This window comes from Hypanus sabinus, chromosome 1 (assembly GCF_030144855.1).
Source record: "Hypanus sabinus isolate sHypSab1 chromosome 1, sHypSab1.hap1, whole genome shotgun sequence".
Lineage (NCBI taxonomy): Eukaryota > Metazoa > Chordata > Chondrichthyes > Myliobatiformes > Dasyatidae > Hypanus > Hypanus sabinus.
Genome location: NC_082706.1, coordinates 118563772 through 118581328, shown reverse-complemented (window position 1 = coordinate 118581328; position 17557 = coordinate 118563772). Strand labels below are relative to the sequence as shown.

The 17557-nt window shown below is 41.4% G+C and overlaps 1 protein-coding gene across 2 annotated transcripts in view; it reads left to right on the top strand.

The window, feature by feature from the left end:
- Positions 1–17557, top strand: part of fam135b (family with sequence similarity 135 member B) — a 381705-nt gene that overhangs the window by 223369 nt on the left and 140779 nt on the right. For both annotated transcript variants that reach the window (XM_059975315.1, XM_059975310.1), the window contains exon 5: positions 632–702. In XM_059975315.1, the coding sequence (XP_059831298.1) occupies positions 632–702 (71 nt within the window). The remainder of the gene's footprint in view (positions 1–631; positions 703–17557) is intronic.

Here is a 17557-nt window from a genome sequence, read left to right as displayed (position 1 = left end):
ACACCATTGCCATAATGCTCACCAACCTTGTATCTAACAATTATTGCATAATTCAGGCTGACCATTTTCACATCTGTTCTTTTCTCAGGCTGTTAGTGTCCTGAGAAAAGGGGTTAATTAGGTTGGAGAATATGCTAATTTGTCTATTCTTTAGAGAAATAATGCTCAGTTATTTTTAACAGAAAATCTTCCAGTGCAGAAGCACTCTCATTTGCCCTAACTTTCCTTTAGTAATGACACAGTTACAGTGATTTTTTTTTTTGTCTTGCCTTCAAGCAATTCTCTTTGTTTGAAGGCAAGGCAAGCCAATTCCTCAAGGTCAAGGACTTTGGTCCTAAGTTTGCAGATAAAGCCATTCTGAAATCTGCAACTATTGCCATAGGTGCATGGTTAATGTAGGAGATGGCTTGCTCTTTCCATGGGATTTGGCAGGTTTCCACTCCCAATAATGAGGTTTTCAGTGCCTTCTGAGAATCGTCATCCCTATTCAAAGCAGTCATGAGTTAGATATTTCCATAAGTTGGTGAGAATTTACATTTTGTCAAAAAAATTGAGAAGATTCTTAAAATATTTTTTCACAATTTGTTTACTGAGGAGACCATCTTCGTTTAATTATTCACTTGTTTTGCAGGTGGAAGAGGCATTGAATGAAGTCGACTTCCAGCTGAAGCTCGATCTACATTTCACAGACTCTGAACACCAGTAAGTAATATATTTCATGCTTGCCAAAAGAATATTTGATGCTAAATCAGCTAACTACACTTTGTGGGTCTCTGTTGGTCATTGAATGACGTTAGAACAGCTTTACCAAGAGTTCAGAATCAATAATTTCCCTCTCTTCCTACTATGTTTGTGAACAACATCTTTAAGCTTCAGAACAGGTCATAATCCGAAGTTTAAGGAGCATTAAAAAAAAACAGTCCTTACCTTGGCTTCTGTTGGATCCTCAGGTTTTGATTTTGCTTCGATCACATTCATTATTATTGATGTTCTCACCCCTAATAAACCATCACAGTTTCTCCTTGACAATGTCCTTATGCTGCTTCAGTCCATTCTCAACTTCAACTGCAAATCCCTCCCAAGCTCTGATCTTCTTAACATCCATCATCAGTTTGCAGCATCAATCTACAGTACTTCTCCAGTTTCTAACCATTCACTACCAAACTCCCTGCCAATTCTCCTCCTGGCACCCTTAAAATTCTTCCCCCACTGCAGCTTACCCTGAAATCTTATCTTCTAGTCTCAGAATCAGAATTAGAATCAGGATTATTATTATTGACATATGTTGTGGAATTTATTATTTTGCAGCAGCAATACAGCAAAACATATAAAATAGTATCAATTATAATAAAATGTGTATATATATTTTTTAAAACTGAATTGTGCAAAAAGAGAGCAAAAAGAGTTTTGTAGCATGCATGAGCTTATTGTCCATTCAGAAATCTGATGGCAGAGAGGAAGAAGCTATTCCTAAAACGTTGCGAGTTTGTCTTCAGCCTCCTGTGCCTCCTTTCAGATGGTAGAATTGAGAACAGAGCATTGTGTGGTGGGGGTCCTTAATGATGGATTCCACCTTTAGAGACATTGTATTTTGAACTTGTCCTCAGTGGTGGGGTGGCTAATGTTCATGACATAACTGGCTGAACTTACAACTCTTGGCAGCTTTTATTCTGATCCAGTGCAGTGGCTCCTCCATACCAAACGGTGAGGCAGCCAATTGGACTGCTTTCCATGAGACATTTGTATAAATTTGCTGGAGTCTCTGCTAATATGGTAGCATAGCAACTAGTGGGATGCTATCACAACCTGGGACATTGGGGTTTGGAGTTCAATTCCAACATCATCTTTAAACAGTCTGTACATCCTCGCTGTGGAATGCATGGCTTTACACTGTGTCCTGCAGTTTCCTCCCACAGTCCAAAGACATACCGGATCATAGGTAAATTGGTCATTGTAAGTTGCCCCATCATTAAGCTAGGGTTAAATTGGGGCTTGCTGGGTTGTCTGGCCTGAAGGGTGGGAGGGCTTATTCCGCACTGTAACTAAAAACTAACTCTCCCCAAACTCCTAATGCCTTCATTGTAATGCACCAATATGTTAGGCTCCGGATAGATCTTCAGAAGTATTGACTCCCACGAACTTGAAACTGTTCACTGTTTCCTCAATGAGGAGTGGTATGTGTGTCTTCGACTTCCTGAATTCCACAATCAATTCCCTGGTCTCACTGACGTTGAGTGCAAGATTGTTGTAACTCCACTTAAATAGCCAATCTGCCTCACTCCTGTATGCCTGCTCATCGCTATCTGAGATTCTGCCGACAATAGTTGTGTCATCGGCAAATTTACAGATGGTGCTTGTGCTGTGTCTAGCTGCACAGTCATGGGTGTAGAGAGAGCAGAGCAGAAGGCTAAGCACATATCCTTGATGTGCGCCGGTATTGATTGTCAGTGAGGAGATATTACTTCCAATCTGCATTGTCTGTGGTCTTCCGATGAGGAAGTCTAGGATCTGGTTGCAGAGGGAGGTACAGAGGGCCAAGTTTTGAAGCTTATTGATTAGAACAAAGGGGATTATAGCTGTGAACTCAGAGCTGCAATCAATAAACAGCCTGAGTTAGGTATTGCTGTTATCCAGATAATCCAAGGCTGAGTGGGGAGCCAGTGTGATTGCATCCATTATAGACCTATCGTGGCAATAGGCAAATTGCAGTGGGTCCAGGTCCTTGCCTAGGCAGGAGTGAATTCTAACCATGATCAACTTCTCAAAGCATTTCATCACAGTCATTGTCTTTGAGGTAGCTCACCCTGCTCTTGGGCACCGATTTGATTAATGCCATTTTGGAATAGGTGGGAACCTCCAACAGTAGCAGTGAGAGATTGAAGATGACCCTGAACTCCCACTAGTTTGTCTTTCCTACAGTTAGTTCCAACTCAAAGGCATCCATGTACTCTCCACTAATAATCTTCTTCCCATATTGAAGAATACTGAGCCAACCTACTTTACTCATTGAAGAAATATTCTCCCTGAAGGACAAAGAATGTACTATATATGGCATGGTTGCCTTCATTGGTTAGGGCATTGAGTATAAGAGTCAGAAAATGATTTTACATCTGTTTAACCTTTGATCGGGCCACATTTGGAGTGCTGGTTGCTGCAATTAGGAAGGATGTCGAGGTTTTTGAAGTGTGCAGAGGAGGTTCATCGGGATGCTGCCAGAATCACGGAGTACTAACTATTCGGAGAGGTTGGACAAACCTGCAATGTTCTATCTGGAGCATCAAATGCTGGGGGGAAGCCTGACAGAAGTTCATAGAGCTATGAGAGGCATGCGTAGGCTGTATTTTCCAAGCATAAAAATGTCTGATTCTGGAGGGCGCAAGTTCAAGTTGAGAGGGGAGAAGGTTAAATTGAATGTGTAGACTAGTTTTTTTACACAGGTGGAATGCATTGACAGGGGTAGTGGTGGAAGCAGACATAATATTAATGCTTGAGAAGCTTTTAGACCAGCGCATGACCATGTAAGCTGTAGAGGGATATACATAATGTGTAGTTGGATAGGTTTGGTTTAATTTGGCACCATGGTCAGCACTGGTATTGTGGGCCAATAGGTCTGTTCCTATGCTGAACAGTTTTACCAAATTTATTGAACAAAATGTTTAGCTATAAGTATATAGTGGTATTTTTAATAAAGAATACAATAATATTTCTCATGGAATAGGGTGATGCTTTCCTGGGGAATAATAACTTCGTTATGTAAAATTCTCTTTTGGAGGTAATTATGTAGCAGCACAAAATTACTTGTTAATGAAGAATTGCTGAACAGTTAACAGCAAAATAAAGGGGAACACTGGACTGACTTTACTATAATGAGGTTTTATTATTGAGAGCTGCAGTGTGTATTTTAAGATATTACTGTATAGCCATCTCAAGTTTGTCATGTCTAATTGTGTAGAAAATAAGGCAACCTTGCTCTCTGAAGACTGTGTCACTGATCACATGAGTACTTGGGGCACATGTTCTGAAATACCTATTAAGCAATCTTGCTGTATGGTTTCACAGCTGAATAAATTTATGGCAATTCAAGCCAGTTGTCAAAAAAATACCTGTTTGATCATTTCTCAAAACCGGGCAGTTAGATGCAGTAAAGAAGAAAGATTATATCAAAATAAATGAATACATTGCAGAAGGCTCAAAAATTCTGTGTGCGAACGTTCCATTGTTAACTGGATATTCCCAGTTTCAATATTTAATTTCAACCTTCTGGTACTAATCTCATGTATCTTGATAGTTGAACATTTTTATTATGTTCTCACTTTGATTTGCATTCTTAAATAATATGTAGCATTGCAAAACTGGCCATAAAAAGTAATGAAACAACATGCCAATATATGCCTCAAATTGATGCATCTGATGCTATCAGGTTGTGGAGCGTGGCTGTCCTCTTCTTCACATATTTAAGGTTCAAAGGTTTAAAAGTCAAGTTTAATGTCAGAGAAATGTATACAGTATATATCCTGAAATGATTTAACCACTCTACCCAATTAACCCTCCTACTACAGAATCTAACCATATTTAACTCAGCTTATATTGAACAAAACACAAGAGATTCTGCAGATGCTAGAAATCCAAAGCAACACACACAAAATGCTGCAGGAATTCGGCAGGTCAGGCAGTATCTATGGAAATGAATAAACAGTTGATGTTTTGGCCAAGATCCTTCAGGAAAGAAAAGGGAAGAATCCAGAATCTAATAAAGAGATTTGCACAACAGTGTGAAACTAGTCCCTTGCTTTTGTTTGTCATTTGATTTTGTGTAAAACCATGACATCTAATCAATAGAGTTGCAATGTATATAGAGATGGTTAGACCAGACTGGGCTCTAATATTCCTCTCACACAGGTGACAGAGGTTGCTGTAGCAACACTGGTTCTTGATTTCCATGATCCTCTTTTCCTCTATGCCTTCTCCACTCTGGCTTCCTCATATAAGCAAGCACAGCTTTTAAAGCAGCCATACCTATCAGGACAATCCAGTGCTAATTATTACTTACACCCTTCATATACATGAGGAGTAAAAACCTTTACATTACATCTCCGTCTAAATGTGCAATGTGCAATTTAGTAATTTGTAATAAATAGTATGTACAACAGGACAGTCAATATAACATAAAAATACAATTGTATCAGCATGAATTAATCAGTCTGATGGCCTGGTGGAAGAAGCTGCACCAGAGCCTGTTGGTCCTGGCTTTTATGCTGCAGTACCGTTTCCCGGATGGTAGCAGCTGGAACAGTTTGTGGTTGGGATGACTTGGGTCTCCAATGATCCTTCGGGCCCTTTTTTACACACGTGTCTTTGTAAATGTCCTTTTTACACTCCTGTCTTTGTAAATGTAGATGTGGTACACTGGACTATCTACACCACTCTACTGAATCCTGCGATTGAGGGAAGTACAGTTCCCATGCCAGGCAGTGATGCAGTCAATCAGGAAAATCTCAATTGTGCCCCTATAGAAAATTATTAGTATTTGGGGGCCCATACTAAACTTCTTCAATTGTCTGAGGTGAAAGAGGCACTGTTGTGCTTTTTCACCACATCACCAGTATGTTTAGATCACGTGAGATCTTCAGTGATGTGTATGCTGAGGAACTTAAAGATGTTCACCCTCTCAAGCCCAGATCCATTGATGTCTATAGGAGTTAGCCAGTCTCCATTCCTCCTGTAGTCCACAACCAGCTCCTTTGTTTTTGTGACATTGAGGGAAAGGTTGTTTTCTTGACACCACTGTGTCAGAGTGACTCAAGGTGTATGTCATTGTCAATGTCCCTCAAGGAGGTTCTACAATAATCTATGAATCCATCACATGATCAGTTCTGCATGGAATTCCTGTGTTAGCATTCTTTCAGACAATCTTCTGACACATCCTGCCCACCTGGTCTTCTAGCAATACTGGGGGGTGGGGGGGGGGGTTTGTCTGGCATAGAATCTGTGTTTCTGAAATCTTGTCTCCTAAGGTGATGTGCTCTATGCAGACAGGTTCACATGGAAGTGGCTGAGCTGTTTGGAATATCGACTGTATACTGTCCATATCTTGCAAGCATAGAGCAAAAGTCATGGCAAAAGCTTGATAAACCCTCAGCTTGATCTGTGGACTGATTCCTTTTCATTCCCACACTTACTTACAGGTGATGTACCACAGTTAGACTGCATATGCAGTCAAGGAGAATGAACAGAGTGTTACTGCAAAAATCCTTGTTAGGTTTTCAATTCCCTCATCTATCACTTTAGTTATTTGTAGGTCCCCACTGCTGCCTAGGCTCGGATAACAATAGCTAAACTATATGACCTGTTATTAATCAGCTAAGCTATCAAGATCGTCTTCATATTGACCTTTGCACAAACATTTAAAAAGCAAGAAGTACCCACATCAGACAGCTGCACAGCTGACTTAGGATACAAAAATGTTTTAAACTATTAGGTAGACATCTGAATAGACACAGTCTATGAACTGAAATCAGCACAGGGCCGATAAAACAAAAGGAGGTGTAAACGAGGTTGTCATTGCTGGAGTGGCCATTGTGTAAATGTGCCAGTGTTAGAGTGGGCCAGCTTTGACTCAGCAGACTTGGATGAGAACAGTCTTGGGCAAGCAGAGGCAGAGGTTCCAAATAAGAAAAAAAGGTTCTCATAAGTTTCCTTTCCCCGTTCGTAACTAGTGCACTGAGAGTGGATCCAGAGGTAGTAGTATGTTATCTGTGTGAGATTTGGGAGATTTCCAGTCTCCCTGACAACTACACATGCATCTGGTTATAGCTCCTAGAGACCATGTTAAGAAACTTGAGCTGCAACTTGGCAACCTTTGGCTCATATGGGGGAATGAGAAGATGATAGATAGGAGCTACTGGGAGATAGTCAGCCCTAAATTGCAGGAGGTGGGTCCCTGAGTAACTGTCAGGAGAGGGAGAGGTAGGGGCATAGGCAGCTAGTGCAGAGTACCCCTTTGGCCATTCCCCTCGATAATAAGATTACCGCTTTAGAAACTGTTGAAGTGGATGACCTACCAGGGAGAAGTGACCAAGTCTCTGGCACTGTCTGGCTCCGTGGCTCAGAAGGGAGGGGGTGTGGGAAGAAGAGGACTGCATTTACGATAGGGGAGTCCATAGTTAGAAGAGTAGACAAGGGATTCGGTGGGCATGATAGAGCTGCCCGGATGTTATGTTGCCAAGTGTCAGGGCCGTCTCACATCAGGTCCACGGCATTCTAAAGGGGGAGGGTGAGCAGCCTGAAGTCTTGGTGCATATTGGCACAAATGACATAGGTAGGAAAAGGGAGGAGGTCTTGAAGAGAAAATGTAAGGAGTTAGTCATAAAGCTGTAAAGCAGGACCTCCAGGATAATAACCTCTGGTTTGCTACCTGTGCCACATGCCACTGAAGGTGAGAATAGGATGATTTGGCAAATGAATGCACGGCTGAAGAATTGCAGGGGTCAGAGTTTCAGATTTCTGAATCATTGGGATCTCTTCTGGGGAAGATATGACCTGTACAAAAGAGGTGGGTTACACTTGAACCTGCTGGAGACAAATATCCTACAGGCACATATTCTAGAGCTGTTTGGGGGGGGGGGGGGTTAAACTAATTTGACAGAGGAATGTGATGGAGTGATAAAGCTGATCATGGGGCAGTTTGTATTCAAGTAGATGCAATGTATAGTGAGACTGTACGGAAGGACAGGCAGAAACTAGGGCAAAATTGCAGTCTGTGGGATGAGTTAAAGTGTAACAGGACCAAAATAAACAAAGGCTGATGAATACAGGACTGAAGTTGTTATATTTGAATTCACATAGTATACGGAATAAGGTAGTACAGTTAAAGATTGGCAGGTACAATGTTGTGGCAATCACTGATGCATGGCTGAAAGAAGGTCATAGTTGGGAGCTTAACATCCAAGGATATACATTGTATTGAAAGGACAGGCAAGTAGGCAGAAGGGGTGGGGTGGCTCTATTGGTAAAAAAATGAAATCAAATCCTTAGGGTTGACATAGGATCCGAAGATGTAGAATCCTTGTAGAGTTAAGAAACTGTAGGGGTAAAATGACCCAGATGGAAGTTGTATACAGGCCTTTGAACAGTAGCCAGGATGGCAGCTATAATTAAAACTGGAAGCAGAAAAGGCATGTAAAAAGAGCATTGTTGTGATAATCATTGGGTATTTCAATATGCAGGAAGACTGGAAAAATCCTGTTAGTGCTGAATCATAAGAGAGGGGATTTCAAAATTGCATACAAGATGGCTTTTTAGAGCAGTTTATGGTTGAGCCCACTAGAGGAATGGCAAAGCTGGAGTGGATGGTATGTAATGACTCTGATTTGATTCTGAAGCTTAAGGTGAAGGAACCCTTTGGAGGTAATGATCATAATATGATAGAATTCACCCTGCAGTTGAGAAGGAGAAGCTAAAATTGGATGGATCAGTATTATAGTGCAGTAAAGGGAATTACAGAGGATTTGACCAAAATTGATTGGAAGGGATGATGGCAGAACAGCAATGGGAGCACTTCGGAAGGCACAGGATAGATGCATCCTAAAGAAGTATCCTAAAGGCAGGATGAAGCAACCGTGGCTGACGAGGGAAATTAAAGCATAAAAGCTAAAAAAAAAGGGCATATAGTAAATTAAAAATTAGTGAGAAGGTAGAGGATTGGGAAGCTTTTAAAAACCAAGAGAAGACGACTAAAAAAGCCATAAAGAGAGAAAAGATTAAATATGAAGGAAGGTAGGCTAACCAGTAATATAAAAGAGGATACAAAAAGGGGTTTCCAGATATGTAGAGTAAAAGAGAGACAAGTTTAGATATCACACTGCTCAAAATGATGCTGGAGAGGTAATACAGGTCCACAATCCCTTATCCGAAATCCCTGGGGCCAGTTACATCTCGGAATTCAGAATTTTTCAGATTTCAGAATCCCCCCCTTATTGGTTCCGGGACCCCCCACGGATACCAAAAAAACACGTAGGCTCAAGTCCCTTATTTAATCTGTCTCAATACGGGTGGATTTTAGGACCCGGTGGAGCTCCAGACCTAGGGACATCCTCCCATATGCTTTAAATCATCTCTAGATTATTTATAATACCTAATACAATGTAAATGCTGTGTAAATAGTTGTTATACTGTATTGTTTAGGGAATAATGACAAGAAAAAATGTTATTTCCAACAAATACATTCAATAAAACAAAAATATACAGCTTCAAATGAACCAAATCAAACACATGGTAAATGACATTGGAATAAATGTAGAACGACATTGTCACTATAAAACTTCAGTAACTTGCCTTTCTGTTTCTTTAAATCATATACAGTGGTAGTTCCTACCCCATATTCTTCAGTAAGACACCACACAGACATACCACGATCAAGCTTCTACAATAACTCAACTTTCTGCATTATTGATAATGATAGATGCTTCTTCCTCTTTTTCTCATTGTTAACCATAGGGGTATCTTCAGCTCTTTTTGACATTTTCACTGTGAAATTAAAGTCAACAGTGAACACAAAATATCAGCGAACAGCAAATGCACTTGTAACCAGTACCAGCGCTGAGCCACAACTGATGTCTGGCAGCCTCTGCTAGAGCTGCCACGTCACACCTGAGTGATGTCAGCTGTTTGTGAAAAAAACTTTGGTTTTCGGAGCTTTTCGGATTTCAGAATTTTGGATAAGAGATTGTGGACCTGTAATGGGAACAAAGAAATGACATTGAAACTTAGGAAGTATTTTGCATCAATCTTCACTGCGGAAGACACTAGCAGAAAACCAGAACTGTAAGAGTGGCAGAGTGTGAACGTGAGTGTCATTGCTCTTAGTAAGGAGAAGGTGCTTAGGAAGCTGAAGATCATGACTGTAGCTAAGTCACCTGGACCAGGTGGACTGTACTTCAGGCTTCTGAAAGAAAGAGATAGCTGAAGAGATTGTGGAGACATCAGTAATGATCTTTCAAGAATCACTAGATTCTGGAACAGATCTGGAGAACTGGAAAATGGCAAATGTCACTCCATTGTCCAAGAAAGGAGAGAGGCAGAAGAAAGAAAGTTATGGGCTAGTTAGCCTGACTTCAGGTTGGAAAGATGTTGGAGGCACATGATAAAATGAGCTAAAGTCAGCATGGTTTTCTAAAGAAGAATTCTTGACTGACAATAGACAATAGAAAATAGGTGCAGGAGTAGGCCATTCGCCTCTTTGAGTGAGCAATGATGATGATCCACAATCAGTACCCTGTTCCTGCCTTCTCCCTATATCCATTGACTCTGCTATCTTTAAGAGCTCTATCTAACTCTTTCTTGAAAGCATCCAACAATTGGCCTCCACTGCCTTCTGAGGCAGAGCATTCCATAGATCCACAACTCTCTGTGTGAAAAAGTTTTTCCTGAACTCCGTTCGAAATGGCCTACCCCTTATTCTTAAACTGTGGCCTCTGGTTCTGGACACCCGCACACATCGGGAACATGTTTCCTGCCTCTAGCATGTCCAATCCCTTAATAATCTTATATGTTTCAACCAGATCCCCTCTCATTCTTCTAAATTCCAGTGTATACAAGCTCAGTCGCTCCAAATTTGGAGACCAAAACTGAACACAATACTCCACCGGGGCCCTGTACAGCTGCAGAAGGACCACTTTGCTCCTATACTCAACTCCCCTTGTTAGGAAGGCCAACATGCCATTAGCTTTCTTCACTGCCTGCTGTACCTGCATGATTACTTTCAGTGACTGATGTACAAGAACACCTCGATCTTGTTGTACTTCCCCTTTTCCTAACTTGACACCGTTCAGATAGTAATCTGCCTTCCCTGTTTTTGTCACCAAAGTGTATAACCTCACATATCTGACAGGATAGAGTTAGTGGATGTTTTTTATTTAGATGTTCAGAAGGCCTTTGATTAGGTGCCACTCCTAAGCCTGCTTAACAAGATAAGAGCCCATGACATTGCAGCAAAGATACCAACATGGATAGAGGACTGGCTGACTGGCAGGAGGCAAAGTGTGGGAATAAAGGGTGCATTTTCTGGCGACTGTCTGTGACTAGTAGTACTGCAGAGGGGTTGGTGTTGGGACCACTTCTTTTCACGTGTTTGTCAATGATTTCGATGAAGGAATTGATGGCTTTGTGGCCAAGTTTGTGGAAGATACAAAGGTAGGTAGAAAGGCAGGTAGTGTTGAGGAAGCAGGCTGCCTGTTTGGGAGAATGGGCAAAGCAATGGCAGATGGAACGTAATATAGGGAAGTGCATGATCATCAACTTTGGCACAAGGAATAAAGACATAAATGGTTTTCTAAATGGGGGAAAAAGCAGAGGTGCAGAGGGGCTTGAGAGTTCAGTTAATGGTAAGGAAGACAAATGCAATGTTATCATTCATTTTGAGAGAACTAGAATACAAAAACAAGGCAGTAGCACTGAGGCTTTAGAAGGCATTGTTCAGACTGCACTTGGAGTACTTTGAGCAGTTTTGGGCCCTTTATCTAAGAAAAGACATGCTGGCATTGGAGACTGTTCAGAGGAAATTCATGAGTGATCCCAGGAATGAAAGGCTTAACATATGATGTCTCTGGTCTTGATTTAAAAGAATGAGAGGGGATCTTGTTGAATATTGAAAGGTCTGGATAAAATGGATGTGGAGAGGGAGTTTTTTGTAGTGGGCGAGTCTAGGACCAGATGACTCAGTCTCAGAACTGAGGGTCATCCATTTAGAACAGAGATGAGGATAAGTTTCTTTAGGCAGAGGGTGGTGAATCTGTGGAATTTATTGGTACCAATAGCTATGCAGGCCAAGTCATTGGATATATTTAAGTCAGAGGTTAATGACTTCTTGATTAAACAGAGTGTCAGAGATTATGGGGAAAAGGCAGGAGAATGGGATTCAGTGGCTCAATAAATCAGCCATGATGGACTGGTAGAGCAGATTTGATGGGCCAAGTGGCCTGATTCTGCTCCTTTGTCTTATAGTCTTGAAGTCTCAGTTACTGAACTTGCATGAAGAAGAATTGTTTTGTTGCTTTGAATGGCTGGTAGTGCAGTAGTAGCTCAAAACATGGACCACTCTTGAATGAATGAAATTACATGAGATGCAAACATTGCAGGTGGCCATTTAAGGACTAGTATTCATGTCAGGGAAGGCACGTCAAGGAAAAGTTACAAGCATACAGAAAAATGACTGGCCATCATTTTAAACAATGGCTGCTGGGTTCTTCTACAATAAAATTTCACATTCAATGGGACATCTCAGGATATTATGTTTCTATCAATTAACCTCATGCTTCTTAAGGTTCCAGTTGATTAAAGTCTAGCATATCTAATCATTCCTCATAAAACAATCCACCTATTAGTGTGGTTAATGTTCCCTAAGCTGCTTCAACACATTAATATCATTCCAAAAGCATAAATCAATGCTCCTCTCAACACTTCATATATGATGTTATCAATGCCTTCTCTAAATGAAGCATAACCTTCCTACTTCTGTATTCATTTCCCCTGGAAATATGAAATAACATTCTGTTAACTTTTCTAATTACACTGGATAACAAATTTTTTTGAAAGTATTGTACCTCAGATTTTTTTTTTTATTTGTGGTGGAACATTTGAAGCTAAACACAAATTGCACATCATGTGGGAGTATAATGAAAGAAGAAATTGACTTTTATCAACTATAATGTTTTTAATTGCATAATGGTGCTGATGCTTTGGAATAGTTCAACTAAGCTAAAAAATGTTCTGTTGATGATTTTCATTTGTACTCAGTGTCTGAGGCTTCTCAGTTTAAGTGTCCAACAATAACCAGGCAGCACTGATGGATTCCAGATGCCCTGATATTGTTTCTCCATGACTGCAATGTCCTGGTGAAACCTTTCACCATTCTCATCACTGACAGTGCCAAGATTTGCAGTCTAGATGGGAATGCAGAAAATTAGTCTTTAGTGACATGTTGCACTTCATGGTTTTGTATGCTTTAAAGATGTTGTCAACCAGCTACATGTAGTTTGGTACTCTGTAGTTGCAAAAAAATTTTAAACAGCATCGTTGAATGCTTTCTGTGCAATTTTCTCCGGACCCACTAGAAGTTCTTTACATTACCAGTCATTGATGATTTTTTGCTTTTTAGACCAACTAAACTGCCTTCCTTATTCTTAGCATCAGTTATTCTGACTTGAATTATGAATTGAAATATCAAGTACAGGAGATTTCAAAAAGATGGTGCGTGATAGGAAAATTTCATGGTGATTTTCATGATCAGCAGCCCAAAATCTGTAAGACACAGCCAGAAGTATTCCCGAAGCAAAATCTTTGTTGTCCATTGTTATTTGCCAGATCAACAAACTAGTTTTATGCAAATAATCTGCCAAAATGTACATATTCCTCTGCATCTTGGAGCTCTGCAATCTCTCATCATTTAGAAACTTGTTATGGTAATTTACCTGTCAAAATTGCCAGCTGGTGGTGTAGTGGCATCTGCACTGGACTTTGAGGTGAATGGTCCTGGGTTTGAATCTCTCTGGTAACTGGGTTGAGTGCCGAGCTAGCAACTCAGCCTTGTAAGAAACAGACAAATGCAGAAGAAAAGCCAAGGTTACCTAGCTGGTAAACCGCAAGGCTCAGAGAGGAGCAAGACCAACCTGTTAAAATAGAGTTTCACATTTTCCAGCATTATACTCCACTGGCCAGAACTTTAACCACTGGCTTATCCTATCTGTATCCCTTTCTAGACTGTTTATGTCCTCCTCACAGCTTACTTTCCTACCAAAGCAACACACACAAAATGCTGGAGGAACTCAGCATGTCAGGCAGCATCAACGGAAATGAATAAACAGTCGACGTTTTGGGCGGAGACCCTTTTTCAGGCCAAAATGTCAACTGTTTATTCACTTGCATAGATGCTGCCTGACCTGAGTTCCTCTAGCATTTTATGTGTTGAATTTGATTTCCAGAATCTGCAGAATTTGCCATGTGTATGTTATACTTTCCTACTTATCTATATGTCATTAGCAGCTTTAGCTATCATACCTTCAGTGCTATTTTGATGCCTTTATATAAATTGGAAAAAGTTGAGGATCTGCCACCACAGCGCAAAGAAAGACGATTCACTTTGTTGACTGCTTGAACAGCTTGAGGGTAATGGTGAAGAATTGCTTACCAAGGTGACATTTACAAGGGACCTCATTGCTGTTCAGCAACCCATAGGCAGAATCCATTATTTAGTAATTTAGTCTATAAAATCAAACTTTGCTTTCCAGTCTTTTTTTTCCACTGAACTTCTCAAAAGTGGTACTGCAGAATTCCCTTAGGATGATATAAAGATTAAATGCACTTTGAAGATGCAGTCTGCCATCTGCAAAAAGTATTTGTTTCAGAAAGACAGATATAGAATTTACTTTCCTATACCTTAATGACAATGAAAAGGTTTTGCATTTTTAGACAAAGTTAGTTCAAAGTAAATGTCTTATCAAAGTACATATATGTCACCAGATATAACCAGGAGATTCATTTTCATGTGGGCATACACAATGTCCATAATAATCAGCATAATAGAATCAATGAAAGACTGTGCCAATTTAGACAGTCAACCAATGTGTAAATGGAACAAACTGTGTAATTACGAAAAGAAAAAAAACTAATAAAAAAGCAATAAATATGGAGAACATGAGGTGAAGAGTCCTTAAAAGTGATATTTTTTAAGACCTTCCTACCTATATCCATGGCACTTCACATGCTTTTGATCTTTTCAATTAGTTCAAGTTCCTTGGCTCTGATCATCTTATTTTCACAATGGATGTCCAGTCCCTATACACCTCCACTCCTGGCCAGGAGAACTTCTGAGGTCTTACGTTTCTTTCTGGTCACCAGACACAGCCAGTTCCCCTCCACCACCACTCTCCTCCGTCTGGTTGAAATGGTCCTCACTCTCAATAATTTCTTCTTCCAGCTCCACCCACTTCCTCCAAAAGAAAGGTGTAGTCATGGGTACTCACATGGGTCCCAGCTATGCCTGCATTTTTATGGCTACATGGAACAGTCTATGCTTCAATCCTACACTGGTATCACTCCTCAAACTTTTGCTACACTTCATTTCACCCTTGCAGTGCTTGTTGACTTCATCAACTTTGCCTCCAACTTCCACCCTGCCCTCAAATTTGCTTGACCAATTCCAACACCTCCCTCTTCTTTCTTGATCTCTCTATCTCTATCTCTGGAAACAGCTTATCCACTGACACTCACAGCTACCTGGACTATACCTCTACGCACCCTGTCACTTGCAAAAATGCCATTCCCTCCTCTCAGTTCCTCCATCTCTGCTGCATCTACTCTCAGGATGAGGCTTTTCATTCCAGAACTAATGAGATGTCCTCCTCCTTCAAAGAAAGGGGCTTCCATTCCTCCACCATCAATGCTGCCCTCAAATGCATCTCTTCCATTTTGTGCATGTCTGCTCTCATCCCATCCTCCCGCAACCCCACCAGAGATAGAGTTCCTCTTGCCCTCACCTATCACCCCATCAGCCTCCACATCCAGCACGATTCTCCGTAAACTTCCGCCATCCCTGGCAGGATCCCATCACCAAACACATCTTTCCCTCCCCCCAACGTTATGCTTCCTCTGCGATCGCTCTCTATCAGACTCCCTTGTCCATTCGTCCTCCACCCCCTCCCCTAATCTCTACCTGGCACTTACCCTTGCAAGCAGAACATGTGCTACACTTGCCCCTACACCTCTCAAACTATCGGTAATTCCCCCCACCCTCCATCATTCCCCATTCCCATTATCCTTAGGTTGTGGGAACATTTCAATGATGAAATGAAGTAGAGTGAAGTTATCACCTTTGGTTCAGAGCCTGATGGTTGAGGAGTAATAAGTATTCCTGAAGCTGGTGGTGTGAGTCCTCACACTCCTGTACCCCCTTCCTGATGGCAGCAGCATGAAGGGAGCATGATCTGGGGTCCCTGATGATGGATGTTGTTTTCCTGTGACTAAGTTTCGTGTAGATTGAATTGAATTGAATTTCAGTTTATTGTCATTTAGAAACCACAATTAAAGAATGAAACAACGTTCCTCTAGAATGATATCACAAAAGCACACGACAAAACAGACTACACCGGAAAATCCACATAACAATTGGCAATCCCCAAATCCAGAGACCGGAGAGGCTGCTGCGTATTAATATCACGCTACCGTCTTAGGGCATTCCCCAGAAAGGAGCTCCAAATCCACCGGACAAAAACAAGACTGCCCAGACACACCAAGTCAGGAGACCAACTCTGCCACCCAACAAACCAAAAATAAAGGCTACAAGACCTACACAAAACCACATAGTTTCAACATTAGTTACAACAGTGCAAACAATACCGTAATTGATAAAAAAAAAACAAACCATGGGCATAGTAAAAATAGTCCAAAGATGTTAAAAGACTATGATTTTGAAAGAAACCGCCACACAGTTTACAGAAATCCTCAGGGTCCTGATAGACTCGTCATCCCATACAGGTGGCGGAAGGGAATACCCCCGCTATGGACTTCCATGGCGCCGCCGGATTCAGCCTCACAGACGCAGCACGCAATGAAAGCGCCCTGACCGCAGCGGATTCCGAGTTAGTCGAGCCTCCGACCATCCCCTCTGGCACAGCCTCTCTGAGCACCATCCTCTGCCGAGTGCACTACCACGCCCCCGCCACCAGCCACTGGCAACATGACCCCGAACACTGGGGGCCTGTTCTTCCCAGCAGAGACCTGGACCTCCCAACAGCAGCAGTAGTGAAGAAGGCCTTCCTGGAGATTTCCAGATGTTCCTCCATGCTCCAACATCTGTTTTTCATCAGATTAGGATTGTGTACGGCACCCTGCTTGACAAATAACAGATATCAACTCCGGAGACGCCACTGCAAACTGCGTTGCGCCTCCATCTTGAAGCTTATTAGATATGCTCAATGGTGGGTAGGGCTTTGCCACTAATGAACTGGCCCATATCCACTACTTTTTGTTGGATCTTCCATTGAAGGGCATTGTTTTTTTACCAGGCTGTGATACAGCCAATCAATACACTCTCCACTACACATCTATAGAAGTTTGTCGAAGTTTTAGATGTCATGCTGAATCTTAGCAAACTCCTAAGGAAGTAGAGGTGCTACTATGCTTTCTTTGTAATTGCACTTGAGTGCTGGGCCCAAGACAGGTCCTCCAAAGTAATAACAGTGAGGAATTTAAAGTTACTGACCTTCTCACCTCTGATCCGACAAAATTGGCTCATGGAAATTTTAGCCCTCAGTTCTAAGTTCCTAAAAACAATGTTCTTGCATCATTTTTGTTTCTGCCTGAGTTAATTGTTACTTATTGCATGATCCAGCAGCTCCCCGCTCTTAGCCCAGCAGCTGTGACATTGGCAGTTTCACCTTAAAGGGACAGGGCACATTTGTAGTGTTACGAATGAAGGGAGCAAAGTCCCCCCCCCCCCCACTTTTGAGAATCGCAAGATCGCTATTATTTCAGGTCTGATACCCAGGAAATGAGAGATATACAC